Below are 14,108 nucleotides of genomic sequence, written 5' to 3' on the forward strand. Positions count from 1 at the left end.
TGTTGTGGCGTCTGCCCTTTTCGTTCACTCTCGCTCCCCCCTCTCCAAAGTGTGGCCTCCCCTTCTCTTGTGTCTCCTAACCCACCCCCTTTCTCCCTTCTCCCTCGTCCCGACACCTTCATTCGGACTCTTGTTGTCTCGACGGATTGCCGGGGCTGCGGGGAGAGGCGAAAAAAAAAGGATATCGCGAGTATTGGAGTTTTGGTGAGAGTTTGTGGAAGATGGCGCCTGTTGTGACAGGGTGAGTCCGAGATTCGGGGGCTTGGTGTCGGGGAGTTCAAGTGAATCCGAGTCAATAAGCGTTGCTCCGCTGTATATTTGTGTGCTTTCGCCCGGCTATGCGGCCACTCTCTCCGCCGCTATGTTCACCATACAACGACGTTTCTTTGTTCTAATGTGTTAAGCGTTTTTTTTTTCTCCCCCACTGTTTGCTGCGGTGTTTAGTGGGCTAGCTTCACGCGAACTGTTAGCATGTGTGCTAGCCCGCTACTGAAAACGACAACAAAATAAAGATAGACGCCGAGTGTTTGCGCTGGAAAGCGTCCGGATGAAACGGCTTCTCCTCGGCTTTGTTTTGTTTGTACTCCCGCAACATAGCCGGGGAACCGGTGCTACTTATGGGCAGTAAGCTGTCCGATAATGGGCGCCGGCTAGCAAGATCCGAGTTAATCACGTTGCTGCTTTGTGAACCTGTCGAAAATACAGTTGTTGTTTTTTCCTCGGGAAAAAAGTAAACAATCTAAAAATAATAGCCATATTTTTGTAAGAAAAATGTAGTGATTTTGCGACAATAAAGTATTTTTTTGTAGAACTATATCGGTGTTTTTCTCGGGAAAAAGTAGCTGTGCTACAAAAATAGTTATATTTTTTGAGGGGAAAAAAAACAAAAAAACTAGATACTACATGGTAAAGTACTTTATATTATCACTAAGAAGAAAGTTTTTCTGAAAACAAAATTATAAATCTTACAATATTTTTTAAGTGGGGAAATAGTAGCGCTCTTATAATATATATATATATATATATATATATATATAAAATACCTGTATTGTGCTCTTTGAGAAACAAAAAGTCTATTTTTGGAGGAAACAGTAATTTTGAAACTTTTGAAAATGTCATATTTTGAGGAAAAAAATAGCAATGTTATGAGAATAATTTATTTTTACATTATGGAGTGCGTGTAATAACATTATAATGACACCATGGGTGTGCTGTGGTTTGTTCCTTAAACTGCTGTTGTCTCATACATACATTGATAAGTGAAACTTGCCATATATATGCCATATAAAAAATTTAAATGTGACACATAAAAATACTGAGTGCATCTAAGGTCAAACACCCACGCATAAGTTTTTCGTTGAATTAAATTTTTGTGCTCAAAGCCTGCTCACTTATTGCCACCAGGTAACACATCAGTGATACTTTGGCCTGTCAGCATTGGGCTTCTAATGGGAAACTTGTACTTGTGATCAATTGATGGAAACTGCAATAATTCTTCATAGAAGTGTCATGTTTTTCTTGTTGCTGGTGCTAATGTTTTTTTATGTTGTACATACATACACAAAGCTATATTAGTCAATAATGTGCTGTCTCAGCGAAAGTGTGTTAGTGTATGTATGTAGAAGGTTTTTTTTTTTTTCAGTTAAAGGGGGAGGGGGAGCATGTTAGAGGCCACAGGGGTCAGGTCTGGGTGGTGGGCCACCTGTCCAGATGATATCTTTTGCTGTTTTTTCTCTCTTACTGTGAGGTTAGAAAAAGTAATACCAATGTGTATGAGGGCCATGCTGAAAAGGAGAATATAGTATATGGCGTCGCACTGTGCCGAGAATATAGTTAGATTTTAAACAACAAAAAAAGCAATCATATATATATATATATATATATATTAAAAAAATGCTGCTGCAGCCTAAAGTATTTTGTTCCAAAAAAAATGTATCTTGCCGAATATAGACTTTTTTTTTTTTAAGCAAACTTACGAGAACAGTTTTATTTTTTAAAAGAAAATGGTAGACATTTAGCTTACAAGAATATTATTTTTTTTATGAAGGGGAAAATTTTTTTGGGGAATGGCTGTATTTTTCAGGAAATTGTGCAAATTTTAAAATATAGTTGTATTTTTTTTAGATAGAAGTATCAGTCTTACGAATACTTAACTTTTTTTCGAATAAAAATATAGAAATATTGCAGAAATTAGTAGTTTTTTAGGTTATAGTGGCAATCTTGGAAATAATGTAGAATAGATATATTTTTTTCAATTAAAAAATGCCCCCCCCCCCCCCCTAGTACTAGTACTGATTATCTCCAAGGACAACCTGAGTAGTTTGTTCTAAAAATAGCTCATTGAGACTTACTAATTAGAATTAAAACAGAACAATGTTTGTTTGTTTATTTATTTAAACTTAAAATGTGCATGTGTATTAATGTAACAAATATTCTATATTTTGTTTAAAATCAAAAATAGATTGTGTTCAATGGAAAATATGCTGTTTTTATTTACCCAAATATTTCAAAAATAAAGGACATTGTAGAGTTGTAAATTTAATAATGTGGTACCATAATATTTTATCTCACTGTTATCATGCTGTCAAATTGTGTCAAATCTATTACAGGCTCATGCCAATTCTAACCCATATCCAAAGTTGGAAAAGGGTATACACGCTCCCAAGTCTTTCTTTCCTAGTGTATATTTGTTTGCATCAGTGTACGCTTCTGGGCCCTTGGCTGCGGTTAATTGGGAACGCGGGTGTGTAACGAGTGCCGCGACACAACAACGGTTTTGTGTGAGCGTGTGTGCGTCCATTCCCCCAGGGTCCTCTCCTCTTCCCGGCTTCCCTTTTCATGAAAGGAGAGGTTCAGAAAGAGCAGCAGATGTCGAAGCGCTGACCTTTATGGTGGCAGAGGCTCGGCCCGGAGCTAAAAGCAAGCCCCACCCCCACCTTGAGTTCCTTGTCCACCCTATCGAAAGTGGTGTAAGATGGCATCACTGGAGCAGATTTTGGCATCTTGTCGTTGGGTCACCAGCACCTACTGCAGTCTGTTGTATTATTGACAGAGAATCGTCATTCATTTTGTTGCCATTACTTGACATGACTGAAATACCGATGGATACGGATGGACCAACGTGGCATGTCTTATTATCGGTGTATTTCTTTATTATCTGCTTTACTGTATGTATGATATCAAATTGGTCTATAATTGCAGATAATTATCAGTGGATTTCTTTATTATCTGTTTTATCTGTTTGACGTCAAATTGGTTTATAATTGCCGATAATTATCGGCCACCGATATTAGCGTTCATCCCTTTCTACAATCATCAAAACAAGGTATCGGTGTCAGCTAATTTAATATATGCTACCAACGCTCGATAAAAAAATAATAGTTTCAATGGCTCTATTGAACGAACGGTAATGCTAACCTGAGCTAACAACAGCCATCTAAACTCATTCGCTGATGCACACCACTCACTAGGCCAGACTGCTTTTTAAAGACACACATTCAAAGTCACAGATGCAACAGTGGAGAACATGAGGATGGCAAACCCGAAGGGACAAAATATACTAAATATTCTTTTTGTTTGTTTTACGGACTAAAGCACAGTTTGAAATGCGTCCGTCCGAGCCGATTCTTCACCCGGTGCTTCGTCGTTGGCTTGGCAGTATGCGACGGAACATTCGGATATAAAGCTAAGGCCAGTGTGGTTTTGCAAAGTCACCCTCTGTCATGTTTAATGGGGGGCCAAAGTGCTATCGGTGGAGTTGTTGTTGGCTCAGGCAGTCGAGTACACAGCAGAGAACGAGCGCTAATGCCACAGGCGGCGGATACCTCTCTGCTGACGCTCTGTTTGGAGTGCCTCAGCGTCTTTCTTACATGAATTGTTCTCTTCCAAGAGAGCTTCCTCTGGCTGATGTTATGGAGATGACTTGCCAAGGGACGGTGGCTTCTGTGTCAGCAGCTTTTCGTCCCTGCTGTCCCCTCACATTCAGGATGTTTCATTCAGAAAACACGAAGTATTTCTGCCCATATGACGAGCGTTTCCTGTCATTCAGCTTTAGTGGGGAAGTGCTGAGCTACTTTCAGTGCTGTATTGGTTTAGATAGGAATTTGTCCGTTTTCATCCAACAGACAAAATGTTTGTCCTGTGTTAGGTTTTTGTCCTCAGTCATACAGTCTCCTTATGCTGTCCAGCCGCATAGAGAAGTGACTGATTGGTTTGTGTGGAAAAGAACAATTGCCAATGAGTCTTTGGAAAGTGCATGGGTAGGGCTGGGCAATTAATAACACATGGAATTTAATGCAAGTTAATGTTGGGGAAAAAATGTTTTGAAGCTTGATTGCTATCCAGAAAAATTAAGCAAATTCAGGAAAACGGAGCAAAATGGAATAACGGCATTTCTTTCTCTATAAGTGAAGGGGAAAATAGATGTGAAAAGAATCAGATTTCATACTTACCATAAGTCTGTGTAAAGTGAAAATAAATGTCTACCAATGGTTGAGAGTGCTGTTCACAACAGCCAAATTTGAATGATTTAAAATAATCGCCAATTGTCTTTCTGTGTACCGGGCCTTATGTTCTGAAGTAATGTTGTTTCATGTTTGGATATCACTAATTGATGTTACAGCCGCTCTGCAGCGCATGCTTGCCACCCAAGTGCCATAAAACCCTTTCTGCCATTGCATGCGGAGAAAAAAAAAAAGCACCTCCCTAAAGGAAACACAGAATCTCCAGTGTTGGGAAAGCCCCAATCGACTGCACCTCCCACGGCGAGCTGCTACTGCCGCTATCACAGTGTTAGATGAGAATGGAGTGGCAAGCAGTAAACTGGCTTGTAGTAGCCACCCTGGGATAAGTGTTTTGTCACTTCTCATTATGTTTTGTCACTGTGTCATGCATGTGAAGTGTATATCGCGGGTCATGGTTTGTGCCATTGCTACGAAGTGGATTTTTTAGCATTGTGTTGTTGTTGTTGTTGTTGTTGTTGTTTTTGTTTTACAGTACTGAATCCCTGCATATTCATGGTTCGTGGAATGGCTTTGACCACCAACTACAGCAACTGTACCATGTTGTGCAAATGTAATAAGTTGTTAATAGCCAGAGAACACTTTCCTTTGCTCCTTGTAAAGTTGTACAATGAATTTTGCAAGTCAGCCTGTGGGGACACCACCCCGAGCGTTTACCCAGAGATGACCCCCTCCCACTCCTGCTCCGCCATAAAGAAAGACGGGAGCACAACAGGGAGTTCTCAATTGTCAGGAAAATAGTCAAGGAAAACAGCAGCAAGAAAGACATGTTTCGTTTCCAGGAAAGGTGCACTGTTATCGCCGAATGTTTCGCCGCATTGTGCGGTTGTTTAACTAAGGCTGCTGCGCTGTTTCACAGAGGAATCCGCCTGGTGGCATTCCTGTGGCTGTTGACGTCAGGAGGTTTCTGGCACTCGCCTACAATCACAATGAAGTAACGGCCGTGGCTGTCATTTTGCGGGACACTCCATTGATTGTGGTTAAAAGAACAATGCACTTTGCTTGTACGAGGCTTGCAAATGTGGCCGTTGGTTATCTCAGTTTTATGTGTGCTTACTAAAATGTTTACCTAAGACCATGTCTGCACATGCACACGTGTGCCCTCGAAGTAACTCAACACATAGCCATTAATGTCTAAACCGCTGGCAAAACAAGTTAGTAGAAGTACACTCCTAAGTAGAAAATATCCAAATTATGCGTTATTAGCCATTTTGCTTCCCCTGACTCATTAGTTTTACAAGGTCTCAGGTGTGATTTATGTTGGACGTGTTAAAAAGTTGCATTTGCATTGATCATCACACCAAATGAAACCAGCACATTGTTGGGATGTGCGGTATAAACGATGTATTCAATATAGTCTTTGTATCGTTCTTTATGCTCACTGTGCAGTAGGGGTGTTAAAAAAAAATCGATTCGGCAATATATCGCGATACTACATCGCGCAATTCTCGAATCGATTCAATAGGCGGCTGAATCGATTTTTAAACTTCCATTTTTAATGGAAAAATATTCAACAAAACGTCTTACTTCAGGTTAGGGTTCACACCTTAAGCATGGAAGAATGTTATATGAACGGAACATTAAGCCTTAATATTTTTATTTTAATGCTGTTCAAACATGAAACAGATTACAACCTGTATAAAACTGAAGTTTCAGATAAATATATAATACATTTTCATACAAATCTTACACTCTACAAGTTTACTGATTAGTATTTTCTAAATTTGAATGAAAACAATCGACTTGTAAATTCATATTGGTATCGAATCGAATCGTGACCTGTGAATCATGATACGAATCAAATCGTCAGGTACTAGGCAATTCACACCGCTGCTGTTCAGTGTGACAGAGATGCTACAAATGTATGGCCAGCCCTAAGGGAAAGTGGGAAAATACCTTAGTGAAATAAAGTATGTTGAAGTTGTTCTGCCCACATCACCTTGCTGTTTTCCGTAATTCCTGTTGGGGAATTCCTCTTGCACACTAATCTGTGGAACCGCCGGTAATTTACGAGCCACGGCTGGAAAGCTAACGTTGCTAAACATGATTCAAAGGCAAAAGTTGACTTTGCATTCGGCAGCTAGTCACTAATCATTGCCTCCGTGGCAGCAAAAATGCTGTATTTCTAAGCATCACTATCACGGAGTTTAGTAAAAGACATCAAAGCCGTGCTAATTGCTAAGCTATTGAAATGCAGTCACAAAACACCAAAATAAGTACACTTGTTCTTTTTGAAAATGTGCATGAGGACATTGCAGTACTTTGCCACCAAAAATTTCTCGCTCTGCTGATTGGCCCAGTGAACTAGTTTTCATAATGACTGAAGTGACTGTTCAGGAAAGATGGCTTGTTGAATCGAAACAATTTGCAAGAACAACAAACCCCCACCTTGACGGCAATGCTGAAACCAGACAGCAATGAACTTAGACACACATACACGCTCACAGGTATGTGTTGCAGTGTCTGCATAAATCTTTGTAAATTCGATGCACGCTTAAGTTCCATAGATGGTTATTCAAACGTCGGAAATGCATGAACTCTTTCATAAACATCTGCCACCATGTAACAAGGAGCTGGCTGTTTTCACAGGCTTGCGTATCTTTGCTGACAAGCTGCTAAGTGTATGTTTCACGCAGCCTCTACAAGTGCGACTCTGATAATCTAACAAGTATTCGTTGTGTTACATTGGCGGTCCGGTTTCACACAAAGCAATATTTTGACCAGCATAGAATTTGGAAATCAAAATATGATTTGAGTCTTGACTTTGGTGCATCCGAGGACCAATAAAACATTTTGTTCTTTTTTGCTCAGTCTTTCTGTGGCCCTGTACCAAATGGGACATGGTGGTTTAGAACGCTGTGTTACATTACAGCCTCGGCGGTGACATTTGTTGTCAGGCGTACAATATGTCAGGGGAAAAAATAACTGCGTATACATTGTAATTAAAGTCTGAGCACTAGTTTTGCAGATGGCGCTTGTGATGTTTTAGCGAGCGATGCAGCGGAGGCCACCGCACTCACTCATTACGAGGGAGAAGTTCCGACTCGGTGTGCTGCAAATGCAACAAACTGCTCCATCCAGATTTCTGTTCCATTCCGTTTTGAGGCTGAAAACAAAATCATTTGTCAACAGTGAGGTGACCAGGGGCTTCCATTTTGCCACCTGTGACATTAATACAGTTAGTTAAAAGTTAAGTAGATTTTTATTGTATCTGTACTTGAATGTTTATTTTTCTGGCGACATTTTAATTTTGCTTCCTCCATTTGAGAACAGATCTAACTTTCTACTTTTAAGTTTGACAAGATAGACATCTTAACTTTTGTTCTGCGGCTGATTAACACAACTTAAAAAAACAGATTTTGAAAAGCAAGATATTTTACATCCATTATTTAGGTCAGTGTCCTACACATTTTCTCTTCAACAAGCTGGCCGGTCCCATCTTGTGTTCCATATAGCATAGCACTGTGTCAGATGCAACACTGTAGGCGGGCTCCAGAGGTATAACATCATGGTGATAGGCCCCGGTGCAAAAATTTGTTGTGCCCCCACCTTATGTAAAAGGTTCATCACAGCCAACAGAAAAACCCACACATACGTTTGGGTTTTTGCGCGTTTACATGGTCTTTCAAAACCCAAATACTGCCAATATTTGGGTTTTGAAAGGGTTACTGACTACATGTAAAAATAGTCAGCGCTTCTTTGACCCGACTGTCGTTTCAGTTTGCTCGTGCATTTGAACGTGAAGACATTGAGGCCTGAGCCTGAGGCTGCTCATCTTTACAAGTGCCTTGGTCTTTTTTCTCCTTTTTTACAAACAAGGCAGTTAATGTTTGAGTACAACGAGAATATAGGCACTTGGAGTATTTCCACTGTGACTAATAATGCATCAATAATTGATGGCAAACTTCCCAGATGATCAACTGAGGAGATTTCTTGGAATGTAGAATTATTTCTGCACTTTGATGTACTTGGCTATGCTCTGTGTGTGTGTGTGTGTGTGTGTGTGTGTGTGTTTTTTTTTTTTTTACGTTAAAAGATAGGCGTGTCAATAGCTTGCGGCCACTGAAACGTGTTTCAGTCATCCATTAGCCAGCCCAAAGCCCTGACTGGGATCCATGTAGCAGGCCATGGTCTTGCAGAATCTTTTCCCGGAGCCAAACTACGAGCGCAACGGTGTTGCTGCGGTCGATTTTCTCTCCCGGCGAGGTGTCCCCCCGGGTGCGCTCTGGTTCCAGCAATGAGTCATCAGCTCAGCCGCGAGTGAGAAGCGGGAAAAAGTGTGGTTCATTCAGGGTTCAAGGCCTCTGTGCTTCATCCCCCCCCTGCGCTTTCTTGACAGCACCTCCAAACACATGACCCATCTCAACCCTTAAACCACAACCTCTCTTTGTGGCCACATTTTTCCCCATTTACAAGATCGTGTTTGCTGTTCAATTTGTCTTTTACAGGTTTGGAATGTCATCGGTGGTCTGAGCTAAAAATGCTGCCTTACAGGTTGTAACACAGTTGAAGTGACTCGGCATGCTATAGTGCAGTCAATCGACCGTGGCACCATAGAAATCCACGCTACATTGCGTAAAATCTGCGGTTTATAGCAACTATTTTCCCTCTTTCACTTTTCAGACATTTATTGTATGCCAGGAGAACAGTAAAATGTTGATTGAGGGAAAGAAATGCCAAAATGGTGAAAGCGAGACATGTTTAGGCAACTCACACTCTAACAGAGTATGTGTATGTATGGGATATATTTCGCGATGAATGGGGGTCATTGTATTACACTGTAAACCACTGCACTTCAACAGGGTACACAAAAAACTTTGTGCTCACTCATGATGAAAATGATTTTGCTTTGGTTTTTTTGTTGAGCTTTTTGAGGAAGTTGCTCTCTTCATGCTTCTGATTGGTTACAACAACCTCTCAAGGATGTGGCAGAATTCTTGAGAACGGGTGACATTTTCTGAAAGTTCTGAACTTCTTGAGTTTGAGATTTTGTGACGGCGCAGACATGATCAGGTGACAGTCACGTATGTGTTTTGATTTATCCAGATGCTGCTTCACTGAAATTGTCTTCTCCAAGACTAGTGGGTAGTCCAGCACCCATTGGAAACTTCTTGACTCCACTTTGTATTATTATTAGTGTATTCCGGCCTCTGCGCTGCAGTGTGCAGTTAATGTGTCCGGTTGGTGCCACATTGACCGTGTGCCAGGCCAAGAGTTGATCTTCAAAAGTCAGTCCGGAGACCATATGGAGAGTGCAGTCAAGAGGAAGAGCGTTAGAGAGAAGGAAAATGAGGGGGAGGGAGAATGGGGAGGCCTTTCTTTGGCTTTTTTTGCCTCTGTCATTAAGGTCTCCCATGTCAAAGCCAGATGGAGCTGGTGCCTTGTGTGCAAGTGTAAGTGCAGACTGCGACCCACCCAACTACATACACGCACAGACGCGCATCACACACACACACGCACGAACACAAGCCGAGTCCCTGCCCTTGGTTTTAGTTTCCAGACCTCGGCCATCTGCACTCAGTTAGCCAGAAGGGTCAGACGGCTCATCAGCAGTCATTGAACGTGTTCGGCTAAGCGCGTCTGCTCGTGCGACACTTAACTCCCCATTTGGATGCTCATCAAGGCTCGTCGTCATCTGATATCATCTTCTTTCTCGTCTGCTGTCATTTTCTTCCCAGTCTCATTCACAGAGGCTGTAAAGTTGGGGGGGAAAAACTTCTGCTGCTTCTGTGTTACTTTGTTCTTGAATACTCATTTTCTACTTAACTTGACCATTTGGTCTTTGGTTATTTGGGTGCGTTTCGATACTAAATGTCAGTCCCAATTTAAATCGACATTGCGGTGTAGTAGAAGGCAATTCTTAAATCGCAAAAGACATTTTGGAAAAAACAACTTCTGTCTCATTTTCGTCAGCCGTTTAATAGGCTTTTTTCTTTTTTTAAATAATATACTGTAATGTGCCGGAGTACAAAGTGCACCTGATTTAAAGCCACAACAGCTAAATTACCCATAAAAACAAATATTTACATATATTGTCCACTTCACTTTATTAACCGTAGGCCTTCAAGTTATAACATGGGATATTTGCAAAGTTTTGGTGAAAGATTTCGTCATCCAAGCCTCCCACTGGACTATGCACATGACTGATATGAATGTTCAGTATGAGGATGGACTTGGACAGTTTTTCATTGAGCCATTGTGACATGTTAGGTAATTTCATTGGTCAGATGTGATGAGGCTAGCTCATCAGTAAAAAAAAAAAAAAAAAAAAATTCATCATGAATGAATAAACCATGTCATATTTAAACCGCAGTGTTCAAACTGTGGGTGTATTCTATTGTTTTCTATTTGTTAATTTATTTACTTTTGATTTATTAATTTAGTTTTTTATTAAAGTTTGTTGCTTAAGAAGTGCAGTTCACATGTTTACATATCAATGTTGTGACTTTTTTTTTTCTTCAATACACTTATCGTAATGCCCTCACATGAGAGTCATAGTCACCGATGCACTACTGTAAAACACATAAACACAATGACCACAGCTTGCACTCAGGCATTCATTTGGTGATATCACATGCGCGTATTTTCTATACTTTTTTATGCTTGCAGTTTTTTGTGCGTGGTCAAACACGTTATCAGTGTGTTTTCAGCATGTGAGGCGGTAGTACTACTATTGCAGAAATCGCTTATACTAGGTCTTCATAATGAACTGTAATCTCTGACATTGTCTTCTAACAATGAATAGCACTCAACTACAATGCTCTTTTATTTTGGCTGAAAATTAATCTGTTTGAATTGGCCATTCAGTATACAACGTGTGCAAGTCTCATTATCCACTGCAATAACTGGTTCATTGCCAAGTAACTTATTCAATTCTTGATTGTACTGTTAGCATGCCTGAAGTTCAAATCAATTTAGACTAGTTTTCCTTGCAGTGGTTGGCATCCCCGTTTCCACTCTCCAGTTTATGAATGGCTGGCAAAGAGGCAAGATTGTGGAATATTTTCTGTAGGTGTGCTGCTGTAGCTGCTGCATGGGTGGGCGCGCACTGAGGGCACATGCCGGATTGCCGTGCCAAGCGCGGCACCAGCCCGGGCACACGCCACCGTCGTCCCGGTCACCGTCTTTCCAAGTTCTGGAATTCTCATCCCTCTCATCGAGCCCTTTTCCTTCGGATACAAGTTTAGTGCCACAACTTGGCTGCCCTCACTGTAGCATATTTTTTTCCTCTTGATGATTCAGTATGTGTGTGATGTGTGAAAAGATGTGTGTGTAATATTGAAGTCTATAGCAAACTGTTCTACTAGTGAGCTGAATTTTCATACTAGTTAGGACAAGGTGTACTAATACTTGGGTAAATATTGCACTAATTATTGTCTATTCACAGCATGCCTCTATATTGCCAAGCAAGTGAGTCTGCTGGAGTATTTTTTTTAATGCCTTGATTCTTTGTTATGCAAGCCATGTGACATCAGTATGCAGCTGGTTGCTCACGGGCTAGAATTTCCCAAGATTCTTGAACACTTTGCGTGGCGAGACCTGTTTTTCACCCTGGCGCGCTTGAAGAAAAACCTCCATCATTCTTCTGTGCCTTCCTATTTGCCTGGATAATTTTGACTGATCCTGCGAATGTCGTCCAAAATTAGCAATGTGCTGGCCAGATTAGAATCAGATCTTTTTTGTCAGATTTTCAGATGTGGTTGGTGTCACCGAATTGTCCCGTGGCTATCACGAGACAGAAGAGGCATGTTGATAATGAGGTGTGCCGCCACTATGAGGATCTGCTATCAGTATCAGCCCTCAGGCGAGGAAACCAGACACTTTCTTACAAGCCACAATGCTCTTCTTTCTGTGAGCCTCAACAGTCTTTAGGATAAAAATGTTGCTATGATCCAGATCATGCCAGTTACTGGTGTCATCATGCATGTGAAACGCATACAAATAGGCTTTATTTTCTCCATCAAACCTCATATCAGTGCACCTTTTTCTGTTGGGTAGGAAAATGTATGATTGTACAGTGAGCCTCGGGGAGAGTTTCCAAACACAAACAAATACAGCTTTTAAAAACAAACGAAGCTGAACCAAAATGCTGTACATAACAATCACATATAAACAGCACAATTGACCGTTATTAATTCTTAATAGATGTTTTCTACATTGTCAATTTGAAATCATGTCTAATTTTTGTGCAATAAAACTGTGGATTTTTTTGGGATAGTTTAAAAAAAAATCTGATTCATCAACTTTAAAAAAATAAAATAAAAAAAAAGATTAATTGACTATGAACATAATTGTTAAAGGCACGGTCTTCCGTTTTCGCTCAGGAAAATGCACAAACATCCCGCTGTTGACAAAACAAACACAAAGCAAAATACAGGCTGGGGGGGTGGGGGTTTAGGAAAAAATCACCACCACACATTAACAAAAGCCCAGAGGTGTAGCTTGAGAAGGCGTTCATGGGTATAAATCCTGTATTTATATAGTGCATTTTCCTGAGTGAAAACGGAAGACCGTGCCTTTTAATGAACAGCTGGAAAATTGAACAAAGTGCAGCTAATCCTTGTGATTGTATCGTATCGCCCAATCGGACTGAAGGATGGCGGTTGATGGAGCACTGGCTGACTCCAAAGTCTCGTGCATTACTGTAAACCATCTGAGATGTGGCAGTTGCAGATGGGATTATGTTACAGTCAAAGCGACCTGTCTGTCACCCTCTTGTTGGGCTCGTGTTCTGACTCAGACATGAAGTGTCTCTGTTGATTTTGTGTTTACTTTTTCATTAGACTGAGAATTCCCAGGCAGCCCAAAAGCCCTCAGGGTTTCAATAACGATTCAGTCATCATTTGGTTTTTGGCTGCATCTATACAGGCGACACATAGAGGGCTGGCCTCCAGCAAACACAGATCTTGTCATGTAAACTATTACGAATATTTACAGAGGTAACAAACAGCACCGGGCCAAATCGGACTGAGGTTTATACCAAGAAAAACTGTAGTTGCAGCATGTTTGCAACTGTGCCTTTTGTGGTTTCCTGTGTTGGATCATCTTAAGCAGAGTGCACGCAAACCGCTAACCTATTTTTCAGGTTTCGCGCTCTGCTCTTTTTTTTTTTAAATGCCGTGTAATTGTCACAACATGCTGCTAAAACTGTGGCTAAATAGGAAAGGAAAGTAGTACAATAATTGGTGTCAAGGAAGTATGTTGAAGTGATACAAAGAGCTTTACTGTATAGTAGAGGTGGGAATCTTGGGGCACCTCACGATTCGATTGCGATTACGATTCAGAGGCTACGATTCGATTATAAAACGATTATTGATTTCCCCCCCAGGCAGCAGAAAAAAAACAATGTATTTTTGTGCTTTTAATGTTTCATACATTAGTTACAAAAATAGTACAAAAGTCCTCTCAGGCCTACATAAACTACTATTTCAGTATCAAGTTAACAGTTCAAAACAGTAAATAAAATACTCAAGTCCTCATTCTGTAACAACAGCTTTTAAGTATATTCAGTCTTCAACAGAATAAAACATAGCATTGGGCAAAACTATATTATTTTTATCCACTCAAAAGTGCATTGAGGTATAAATG

The 14,108-nt window shown here is 40.6% G+C and overlaps 1 protein-coding gene across 2 annotated transcripts in view; it reads left to right on the top strand.

The window, feature by feature from the left end:
* rbpjb (recombination signal binding protein for immunoglobulin kappa J region b) overlaps window positions 1-14,108 on the top strand; it is a 25,813-nt gene continuing 11,705 nt past the window's right edge. For both annotated transcript variants that reach the window (XM_077500025.1, XM_077500027.1), the window contains exon 1: window positions 1-241. In XM_077500025.1, the coding sequence (XP_077356151.1) occupies window positions 222-241 (20 nt within the window). In that variant the 5' untranslated portion in view covers window positions 1-221. The remainder of the gene's footprint in view (window positions 242-14,108) is intronic.

This window comes from Festucalex cinctus, chromosome 16, assembly GCF_051991245.1.
Source record: "Festucalex cinctus isolate MCC-2025b chromosome 16, RoL_Fcin_1.0, whole genome shotgun sequence".
In the NCBI taxonomy this organism is placed as follows: domain Eukaryota; kingdom Metazoa; phylum Chordata; class Actinopteri; order Syngnathiformes; family Syngnathidae; genus Festucalex; species Festucalex cinctus.